At 41.3% G+C, this 12,057-nt stretch overlaps 1 protein-coding gene across 8 annotated transcripts in view; it reads left to right on the plus strand.

Annotated features, from left to right (window-relative positions):
* Positions 1–12,057, plus strand: part of LDB2 (LIM domain binding 2) — a gene marked incomplete at its 3' end in the record, with an annotated part of 329,582 nt that overhangs the window by 257,768 nt on the left and 59,757 nt on the right. For all 8 annotated transcript variants that reach the window (XM_080668257.1, XM_080668253.1, XM_080668255.1 and 5 more), the window contains exons 4-5: positions 7,859–7,981; positions 9,926–10,009. In XM_080668257.1, the coding sequence (XP_080524383.1) occupies positions 7,859–7,981; positions 9,926–10,009 (207 nt within the window). The remainder of the gene's footprint in view (positions 1–7,858; positions 7,982–9,925; positions 10,010–12,057) is intronic.

Here is a 12,057-nt window from a genome sequence, read left to right on the forward strand (position 1 = left end):
ATATATTTTTTATTGATTTCAGAGAGGAAGGGAGAGGGAGAGGGAAAAACATTAATAACGAGAGAGAATCATTGATTGGCAGCCTCCTGCACGGCCCTTACTGGGGATCGAGCCCACAACCCAGGCATGTGGCCCTGACCAGGAATCGAACCATGACCTCCTGGTTCATGGGTCGATGGTTAACCACTGAGCCATGCCAGCCAGGCACAGAAGCTTATTTAAATGAACATTGGTTCATTGCATTTTGACTAAGACTCAATGTGAAATTAATTTTTAATATGAATGATAGCAGCTATGTCTTTTCATTGAAAACACAAATGGCCACACCCTCTTTATAGTTAAGGGAAGTTGAAATTATCAGGGTTAATGCAAAAGCCCAAATTATAAACAGAAGATGTGTTTGTTGCTTATGCACAATATGCCGAAAGGATAAAAATAAAGTGTTTATTGTTTAAAGTATTCCTTGATTTTGTAGGTGCAGTTTCATCTTTCTGCTGTTCACAATGGTGTGAAAAACTGAAGGCAAAGGGAAAGGTCATAAAATGCAAAAGCACATCATCAGATGCCACTGATTATATATCTTGCCTTGGCTAATCGACATTTTAAATGTGGGGCGGGAGCTGGGTTTTCTCTTTCTTCCTCTTTGACAGTTGAGCAGAGAGGAAGGTTGTCATTCAGAGACAAAGAAGAAGAGTTTGCTCTGTGGAAAGGAATGATCCGTTGGGTGATGGTTTAATGCAGCCGTGGGCAAACTACGGCCCGCGGGCCGGATCCAGCTGTTCTATCCGGTTCTCTTGCTCTCCCCTCCGCTCCTTTACTTTGAATTTATATTAGTTCACACAAACACTCCATCCATGCTTTTGTTCTGGCCCTCCGGTCCAGTTTAAGAACCCATTGTGGCCCTCGAGTCAAAAAGTTTGCCCACCCCTGGTTTAATGTGTCTATGTCTCATTTCATTTTGGAGACTTAACACATCTACTTAATCTTGTAGATCAGATGGATCCACAGTCCATGTCTAATGTTGTAAAGTCCAACACTGCAAAGAAAGCCTTTCTCTGCTGCTTCGTTATCTTTATTATTATTACTAGAGGCCTGATGCACGAAATTTGTGCAAGGGGCTCGGCCCCCGCTGCCTGGCAGCTGCCTCTGCCTCGGTGCCCACTGCCGTGGCTTCATCCGGAAGGTCATCCAGAAGGACGTCCGGTCTAATGATTATATTATGCTTTTATTATTATAGGTTTTATTAAGACTTAGTGTTGCTTGTAGGTATTTCAAGAAAAATACCCAAATTCCTTATGCTTTAAGGGTATGTGTGGGGGGGTCCATGCTAATTAAATAAAACTCTTGCCATAATGGAGATATTTACAAAACCTGTGGCCATTGGTAGAAAAATGTATCTTGCAGGGATCTTTTTATGTATTTCCTTGATTTCTTTCTTTCTCAGGCCAAATTTTTTCTATAAATGACAATAGTCAGTTGCTCTGAAGATGTAGTGCTATTTATTCAGGGCTGTTTTGAAATTAAAGAGTCCCATTCTCCTGGTGAATTGATAAAGTGGGGTTTTCTTTATTCTAATGAAGAAACTAGGGTTTTCTCTATTGCATTCTTCCTTATTCAGGAATGCTTCCCTCTCAGATGTCTGAGTGGTTGTCCAGGCATCCAAGGCACCCCCCAGGAAGACCTGCGCATCCTCATGAACCCAGCTCTCCCAGCCTAAAGCTTCAATTCTTTATTTTTTTAAATATGTTTTTATTGACTTCAGAGAGAGGAAGAGAGAGAAAGAAAAATCAATAAGAAAGAATCATTGTTAGGCTGCCTCTTGTATACCCCCCACTGGTGATTAAGAACACAAGCCACGCATGTAAGCTGAATAGGAATCAAACCAGTGACTTCCTGGTCCATGGAATGATGCTCAACTTACTGAGTCACACAGGCCGGGCTATTCTCAGTTCTTTAGATCACCCATTTGATTCTCCTCCATGGCAAGACCATCTGCCAAATCTTGTAATGAATATTTCCATACTGTGATGAGAAATATTACTTTCTGGGAAATGTAGCTTAGCTATGTGGACTTCGTCCAGATTCTAATTATGCACATTTATTTTTAGAAAATTTGAAAGTGTTCTTTTTTTTTCTCTTTAGTCATTATTATACAACCCAAAGAACCTTTCCCATTTTTCTTTTGTTCTTATGTTAATTAAAAATAACTCATCTCTGTGTAAAAAATAATCAGGCTATTTAGTATAAAACAGTTAATGAACTTCCAGTGTGACAGAGAGAAATAGTTTGGAAGCTGATGCTTTGTTTTTTGGGGGTAAAATAGTTAGTAAGTTAGTACATGGCATTACTTAGCACATTGTCCTAATTTAGACTATCAATAAACTCTAATTCCCCAAGAAGCATTTGAGCCAGTGGTTCTGAGTTGCTTTTATGAAAATTTGGTCAACTGGTGAATCAAAAATCTGCCACAGTCCTAATCAACAGAAACACTTAATATTCCTCAGGAGCATAGTACACATTTTGCAATTTCCTGAGCCTCGCAACATTATAGATTACGGATAAATATGTAATTAGAGTTTTAAAACACACATTAGGAAGCCTTTCTTTTCTGTATTCAATTTCAAAACAAACAGAAAACAAGGCTTAATATCAGAAGAGCAATCACCAAAGTTTTTACAATCGAAGACCCTCAAATTATATATTAAGAGAGCAATACTGGCAGGTGCTGAGATAAGCCCTCTCTGGGGTATGTGTTGGGTGACTTTTAGGTTTTACAAACTAGAACAATAATTACAGCCATTAACACCTTTATCACTTCTTTAAACTCAGACTTATTTATTTTTTGGTCTCAATTATTATGATGAAATGGTTTGCCACTATAGCCAGGTATCGTGGAAGTGCATCTATCTGAATACTTATTCTTGTCTTTGACCATTAGCTCATCATTCTACCCTGAGCCACGTTATACCACATTCTACTCCAAGATTTGGACCTTGTACTCTTATTCTGAATACCAAATTATTACAGATAATAACCATATTGCTCTAATATATGCATATATGTGCATTTACACAAACAGTGTTTCTAAGTAAAATACAATGAGCTTTTTGCAACTGTTAATCTAAAAGCACTAATTAGTACTTCCTGGTTGGTGAACCCATAGGTTTTGGGGGAGAGTGGAGCTCTCAGGGTGTGGAATCTCCTTATCCCTTCCCACATACTTTGCCCTATGCATCTCTTCCATCTGGCTGTTCCTGAGTTGTGTCCTTTTATAATAAGCTAGTAATCTACTAACTAAAATAATAATTATTATAACACTATTCTGTGCATACTGTTTCAGGCATTAAGACCAAGAAAATTAAATAAATACACATTAAAAAGCACATTTTATTTCATAAAAGCTCTATGAGTATTGTACTATATATGTAACTACATGGTCCATATTGCTTCACAATTAGTCAGAGAAAGAAAAGGGTTAAAAAGCTACCAGTTAGTTTGAGAAATGTTCTTTTTTAGTTCTCTCATCCCTGGCCTAGTCTCAAGCTAGTACGTGACATGCTGAATGCCTGCCAGCCTCTTTCTTGTTGATCCTCCGGAGACCATCTGTGCTGGGGGCATTGATTAGAGTGTGTCTGCTGGGATTACATCTTTTCGGTTGCCATGCCAACTAATCAGCTGATTTTGGTTACCACAGAAACAAAATGTCAGAGCTCATAGTACGGTAACATGAATTCAGCATAACAGAAAATGTTTTCTTAATTGGGGACCCTTCTGATTTTGGATGCCAAGTGAAAGGCAGTTTTCAAAAAAAAAAAATGGTAACTTTAGATAAAAGCTACATTAATTGTATTGATTAAGAGGAATGCAGAGAATTTTTCTGAAGGGAGAAAACATTCATTCTTCTGTATAGGCTATGCCCATTTTTTACCATTTCTAAACTATATATATATATATGTATGTGTATATATATATATATATATATATATATATATATATATATATATATAGAGAGAGAGAGAGAGAGAGAGAGAGAGAGAGAGAGAGAGAAAGTGCCTCCATTCAATTTGCTGATTGTTGCCTATAAAATAAATCACAAAGATTTCAATTTCCTTTAACTTCCAAGATGGGGGCAGGAGGCGGAGAGGTTTCATAGGGCTTGGGTGGAGGCTGTGGTTGTAATTACCTGGGAAGACCAGCAATGACCTAACTCTTACAGTCTTTCATTTAGAAAAACACCCTACACAGTCAACTCAGGTTCAATTCTAAGGACTATGCTATCGAATATGATCTGCCCTGGATAAACTGACTCCTTGGTTTTGTCTGAGAAAGGAGGAGCCCAAGGCTACTTGCAACTTGCCCTTTTTAGCCCCCAGTTTGACTGCAAGCAGTGTCCTCAACCAGTGTGGTGTGTGATCTCACGGAAAACAAAGGACACAATTTAACTTGGCCTTCCAGATCTCCAATCCAGTCATTCATCGGAAGGACCACATCCAGGTCTTCCCATTATATTCTATTCCAGTACAGGTAAACCAGAACCTCCTTCTAATCTGGGTTTGTGGTTCCTAAACACAAAATAAATAGATTAGATCATTTAGAAGCATGACTTTAACTGGGCTAATATTTGTTTAAACACCCAATAATCCTCTTTCTTAAAGGAAACCAAAACAGGATTATAGCATCCAAATATTTCTGTATTGCCAAGGTATTTCCCTGTCATTTGCTGGCGATGGTTCCCTCCTTATTGTGAAAGCCTTCACTGCAGGTAGCTTCCGTCATGCTAACACCCAGGGGGACTGTGTGGCTTAATCTCCATGTAACTCTTTGGAAACCCTTGGTAAATTAATTCTAATGCTGAGATGCTCTAGGGAGTGGTTTGGGGACACTAAAGTCTTTCCTATTTCCGGGGGCTACACTGTCATGGCTAAGATCAGAAACAAGGCTCTGAAGACCACTCAGCTAAGGAGTGTGGGGGCAAGGTGCCCAAATGCCTGAAATTACCCACAGATTCTGCTAATTGGATTTGAGTTAGGGGTCTTCACCCAGATTATCAATAATTATCTTACAGTGCTTCTGAGACCTTTGATAAAATGAAAATGGCAGGCATTCATAGCATCTTTCTTAAGTAGTGCCCTATCAACACACATTGCTAGTTCTGTACTGGTCTTTGCAGCTTGCTTAAAGAAAATACTACCTTACATTAGAGTCGACCGAAAGCACAGAACCCAGTGCCTAGGACATAAGTGGAACTCAATATGGTGGCTTTTTTTGTATTAAATTCCCAGAGGGAAAATGAGTGTTAATATTTCATAAAAGGTTGATATAAATTCTTAAATACATTCATAGACTATAGTTTTAGAAATGATCATATTCCCTATTGAGCTTATTGTTTTTATGTGTGTGGTGGTGGTTTTTGTTGTGATTTCCAAAGTTTTATGTGTTTGTTTTTAGCGTAGGAAACCTTTCTTCAAAAAAGCTTGATCAGAAGCTCAATGTATGAAAACAAATAAAACTGAAGTTATCTGGTTGAATCTAGAAGATGGGAAGGGATGTGGGAGTCCAGGTGGACTCCAAGGTCTTCTAAGCAGAGCCCCCGAGATAGCTCTCCTGAACCACTAGGTCTCAGATAGCTCTACTGGTCTATGATTCTGTGTTCTTCAGGTGCATTTCTTTTATCATTAGAGCTGTTGTTTATAGCCAACTATGTGCTTGCTGCAATCCTAGGCAGTCTACATACAAAATTCCCTTTAACATATCTTTCCAACAACCCTGTCTGAGGATGTTTTTATCCTCATTTTACAGATAAGGAAACTAGAATTTAGGGAATCTGATGTTCCCAACGCTTCAAAATGAGTGAAAAGTAGAGTCAGTTCAAATCTAGTACTTTCTGATGCCAAAGCCTCCATCCAGTATGTTGTACTGCTACTCTGAAGCCAGCATGGGCTGAATAATGAGTTGTAATGATTTGAGCTGGACCAATGTGTGACCATCACACCACTGCCTATCTTACCAGTATAGTCAAAATAGGCTCAGTGGTGTGGGAATGCCTAGTATCTTCTTCCATTTAAAAGTCATTAACAGTGAAAAGAAAGGCAAATAAAATAATAACTACATGGGAATAATGATTTGAATATCAAAAGAAGATTGAAAAGCTCCCCTATCATTAATCAGTCTATCAAGGAAGAGAGCTCCAATAAATATTTTTTTATTAATGATATGTATTTTTCTTAGAAAGATAAATTTTCCACCACCACCACCACCACCACCACCCCACCCCCCCCCCCCCCCCCGCAAAGGCTGGCCCTTTATGCAAGCAGAATTTGTCATTGCTGATACGATATAATTTAAGGAATAGACTCTAAATATGCTCTAACTTTTATGTCAGTAACTGATACCCACACACTTGGGTTAAGCATTGCCCTCTGGGTTTTCTCTTTGGAAATGCGAACCTCTAGTTGGGTAATCTTATAGTATCTCACACTTCAGCATAAATAATTTTATTAGATACTTTCTCCCAAAGTAGGATTAACTAAAATTAGAACAACGCTCAAGCTCCTGTTGTCAAAGGATCATGAACGTGGGAAAAAAAAAGTTGATAGGAGGATACTACTTTGTAGGATCCATATTCTGTGCCATGGGTTTTGGACATAATCTTGCTGTAAGATGGGTTTTGTGCCCATTATTTACAAGTGAGGAATAGGGTTTCAGTCACAGCTAATATGGTCATTAATAGACCACATCAGGTAAGCAGCTACACTGCCCTTTGAACTTACTGACTCTTGAGCTTGTACCTGACTCAGTATGCCATGGATAAGCCACTTGTGTCCCATTTTGTCAAGATCCAGAGCCACCCAAGGATAGTCAGGGAGGCCATGTTGAGTAGCTGACATGTGAGTTGCAAAAATACGGCGTTCTCTTTCAGTAAAGGAAAGTGGTATACACTAGGAAATGCAGGTTACTATGTCAGAGTCAAGGGGATAAATATGTTCTGCTAGCAGGCTTCCATTGCACTCTGTAATAGGAAAGTAAAGAGATGAAACTGCTAGCAAAGAAGGTGAAGGAAGGAAGGAAGGAAGGAAGGAAGGAAGGAAGGAAGGAAGGAAGGAAGGAAGGAAGGGAAGTAGGAATGGAGGGAGGGAGGGAAGGAGGGAGGGAGGAAGGAAGACTGAAAGAAAGAGAGGAAGAAAGGGAGAGAGAGAAATACTGTTGTAATTAACCTAGTTATTAATAACAGGAAAGGAGCAAAAGGAAGGCCCAATATTATGGGCATGTCATTTGGGCAGCTTTGCCAGGAAGATGGAGCTTTACACTCCCCAGGGAGCCATGCGTTCATTCCCAGCAGATCGCTGGGGAAGGGAATGGACATGTGGGAGATAGACTACCCATTCCCAGAAAAGCTGCAGGGACTAGTAAAGGTGCTTTCTGTCAGTCACACCTGGGAACAGGTCATTGGCCAGAATGGGGCTTGGCCCCTGCGAGCATGGGGAGATTCAGGATACTTAATTCCCCGAACAAAGGAGTTCACGCTCTTGGCTCTTGGTTGACTCCTGGCTTGTGGGGCTCTCATACTCCTTCTTCCTGGCATTCACCCACACACAATGGGGTAATGGACTCCAACTAGCCTGATGTTAAACTGGACCCAGCTGCAAGATGGAACCCATACTCTGGACACTGGCTTTGCTTTTAGCTCTCCCCGAATCCCAATTACACTTCTTCTAGGACTGGATTAAGGGAAATGGGGCTTTGGAAACCCAGGGATGTAATTCTATGGAAATAAAAATCACTCATTCTCCAAAACAAAAACAAAAATATGGCGTTCTCAAAGTGCATAACCAATGAGTGTGTCATTTGTCGCGTCTAGGTGTGTACAGAAGGCAGACTGATCCTGGAGTTCACCTTTGACGATCTCATGAGAATAAAAACGTGGCACTTTACCATTAGACAATACAGAGAGCTGGTCCCAAGAAGTATTCTCGCCATGCATGTAAGTGCTTTCCTTTCTCATCCACTCTCTTCCCTATTACCCCTCACTCACTTAGGAGGAGAAGTCCAGTTTCTCTGTGAAAGAACTCCGGTAGTCTTCGCACTTTACGTAACGAACTCTAAATGTTGAGTTTTTCCCTCAACCATTTTAATCCACAGGCCCTTTTTCTCCTCCTTTGTTTTGAGTGTGGTGAATTCTGAGCCTTTTTTTCTTTTGAAACTTTATTATTTTAAACTCTTAAATTGAGGTTACCTCAATAAACAGTTTGTACTTTTCTTTAATTCAGTTTGGTCATTATCCAGTAATGCTCTGCCTGGGCTAATAAACCTGTTATTTATAATTGGGGGAAGAAATAAAACAAGAAGTAAGAAAAACAGTTTCCAGTTTTGATTTGAACCATCTGAGGAGACATGGAGCGCGTGGACCTCATCTCTGTGTCCACAGGAATTGGCCCTTTTTAACCAGGGTTGGAATGAGCTGGGATATTTGGGGTTCTCTTGGTTTCCGTTGGACATAAATCACATCAAATTTATTGAACACCAACTAAGTGCAAGGGTGGATTTGATGCCAATCTAGAGACATGTTTTAAAGGGAAGACTTGATGGGAGCTAGTCAGTACAGTCCCTGAAGGAGTAAAAAGGCATTGACTTAATTAAGTCCCTCCTCCTTCATAAATGATACAGCATTTTCCTTGAAAAAGCTTGGGAGCAAAATCACTTATTGAGCCTGATTTTTAAGACCCAAGATAATCAATAGAGAATAAGTTAACAGTAGCTGGCACTTGTTGGGTGTTTCCTATGCCAGGCCTTGTGATGAACATTGTATGAGCATCATAATTAACTCCCCCAGTAACTTAGAGAAGTGAGTTATCATTCATTATTCCTGTTTTAGAAGTGAGAAAACTGAGGCTCAGAGAAGTTCCATCAGTTGCCCAATGGTTTTTAGACTGAAAGTGGTAAAATCAAGATTTCAACTCAGCTGGCTCTGACTCCCAAACCTGGGCTGATAAGCCAACTGTCTCCTAACTATCCAACTCCAGGCCATCGCTGCAGGCTTTTGTCCTCAACCCTCTCCCCCTGACTGATTAACCAGGTCTCTGCCCTTGAGCTTTCTTCTGTGACCACCCCCATACTCCCACTACCCTTCTCCACCGCTTCAGCCTCTCATGACCCGTTTTCTCAATTTTCAAAGCCCACTTCACATCTCCTTGAAGCAGTCTGAGTAGCCATTCTTATTATTCTCAAAATAGAGTTGGGAACCTGGGCCCTGGAGTGAGATCACATAGGTTTGTATCCCTGCTCCTGTGTGACCTTGGGCAAGTGACATGACTGACACCCCTGTGCCTCCACTCCCTCATCTATAAAATCAGTACGGTAATAGAGTCTATCTTGGAGGGTTGGTTTGGGGACTAAGAGTCAATGCATCTAAAGAACATAGAACAGTGCCTGGCATATAGAAGGTCCTCTGCAAGTGTGACAAGTGGCTTATAGCAGCAGCAACCACATCTTTCCCTTTATTTATTATTCTCCTATTGTCTGACTACAATGTAAGTTCTTCGATGTGGAGCACGACTACCTGATGCATCTCTATATAGAACCAGCTCTCCTGGCACATGAGAGGCTCCATAAATACCAGCCACATAACCAGAAAGGACCTAGAGGTGTCCTGGCAGGTCTTCACATCCCTTCTCCTGAAGACACAGGGCCTCTCATAGAGTAAGTGAAGTTGTTTCTCCCCAGATGTGGAAGCGCTGTTGATCCACAAGTGTCCTTGAGCGTTATATGCATGTGTCTTGAAATATAAATTAAATTATCTCCAGCAAACTGGCCCTCTAAGGAAAACCCACAGTGTCAAGATTGCATTTCTTAGCAGCTGTAGTGCAGTCTGAGACTTTCTTGAGACCATCTTGCAGGGATAAAATATATGACTTTTTTTCCTGTTTAGGCACAAGATCCTCAGGTCCTGGATCAGCTGTCCAAAAACATCACCAGGATGGGGCTAACAAATTTCACCCTCAACTACCTCAGGGTAAGACCAATGTGATGATTTATAGCTCCTGGTGCATTGGAAAAGTCCTTTACAGGTTTATATATCTCTTGAACCAAGAAGTTAAAATGAGGTAATACAGCAGAGTGTGTGTGTGTGTGTGTGTGTGTGTGTGTGTGTGTGTGTGTGAATAGAGGAAGGAATTTAATTAACGAGCATCAAACCTAGCCTTTGTCAGGATTGAGCTGCCTCCGTACATTTGTATCACTCTCGGAATGAATTATTCAAAGACAAGCAATGTTTGTCATCAGATGCTTTAGTACTATGTCCCTTTTGGTCATCTCAAGTTTCTAATGTGCTCTTGTGGAGTTCACGAATTCTGCCTCTCCACCCAGGAGCGGTTCATCCTGAAGAGACTTGGTGTGCCCTGCAAAGAGAGCCCCTGAAGAAATTCCAACCAGTGCTGTAACATAGACATGCATTTCTAAGTCTCCCCAGAGAGCTTCTGTGTGACATTGTGACAGATTTTTCTGGTTTAGATATAAAGTCAGTTTTTATTTAAAAAAATTAAGTGTTAGGGAAACATTCACTACCTACATAATACTTACAGCCTCCATATTTGGTCTAACAGGGTAGCAGCATATGTCACACCAGTTTTTAGTGGAATTGCACTTGTCACATGGAGGCAAGGGATCTGATTTCCTTCATAAAGCAAACATTGTCCTCCAGAGTCAACCAGAAGATGGTGGCCACGGTCCACAGTCCTTTGCCTCTGAGTTGCTGAGTTCCTTTATTATCATGCGTTCACTTCTCCAGGGCGCCCATTGCATCCTAAATCTTACGCTTTCATTTCTTTATCGTTAAGTGCTCTGCAGGTTGGGGAATTTTGTTTTGTATTCACGATCATTTTTGTGTGTGTTGAGATGCTGGCATGCTTTGGCCAGACCTTCTCTTCTTTCAATTAAGAGTCATTTGGACAAATGCTTTCAAGTCATGCACTCATTGCCATGTGCCAGGTGCTTGTTAGATGCTGAAGACACAAAGGCCATGGCCCCGGCCATCAGGAAACTCACTCCCATGAGGACCAGGCCCATAAACAGAGAACATTATGTACAACATGGTAAATACCATGATAGAAGTTTCCAGATGGAGTTATGGAAGTACAAACAGAGACATCTCAGAAGAATCAGAGAAGGCCTCCTGAAGGAGATGATGCCTGAATTGAGTGTAAAAGAATGAATAAAGGGAAAGCAGAGAAAAGGGAGGGAGGGCATTTCCATCTGAAGGAAAAGAAGGAGCATGGACTCAGGGGTGGAATTCCAAGCAGTTTGATGATGCTGGGACATGAAGTGAGAAGCCAGGACAGGCAGGAGAGAGTTAGTTGGGAGTCAGGTCTTGGAGCAACTGGCTGGCCAGGTTACTGGGCTAGGAGCCTCTGGTTAAATATGAGGATGGCAGGGTCCTCCTCCTGGGTAGAGGGAGAGGACACCCTTAGTATCCAGCCTAGATGTCCCAGAGCCAAATCCAAGCATGGCAAGAGCCAGTCAGCTTCACGCCCCCCACCTCACTTCAATACCCTCACTGTTCTGACAGATCCAAACTAGGTTGTTCTCAGAGGGAAACCAGAATCTGTTCAGGTGGTATGGGTCAACAGGTGAGTGCTCCCAGCCAGGTTAACTGGGTCTATGTTATCCCAAAGCTTCAGGCTCTGCATTCAGACCTGGCCCCCCGTGGGGATGCTGGCATAGTGGAGTGGATAGCAAGGCCTGGGAAGTGAGGGTCTGTGGAGTTGTTCTCTCTGCAGGAATTTAGAGGGCTGCTCTGCACTGCTTGGCATGTCATCTTGTCAGGGACTTTGAGAGGTTAGGTTTCAACCATCTGAAGATGCCTCTTCTCAGGCAGATAAAGAAGTTCCACATGGTGTGTCCTTAGCCGACCCACAGAGGAATCTGGGACTTTGGCGTCTATCCTAGACTTGGTCACTAACCCTCTGGTGAGATCTTAGATTCTTGATTCTTTGTTATGTATTTTAGCTGCATTTAACACAGATGAATGCATGCTAAATTTTCTCTCTCCCTCCAGCTTCTCTT

The sequence above is a fragment of the Plecotus auritus genome, assembly GCF_963455305.1.
Source record: "Plecotus auritus genome assembly, chromosome: 1".
NCBI classification, from domain to species: domain Eukaryota; kingdom Metazoa; phylum Chordata; class Mammalia; order Chiroptera; family Vespertilionidae; genus Plecotus; species Plecotus auritus.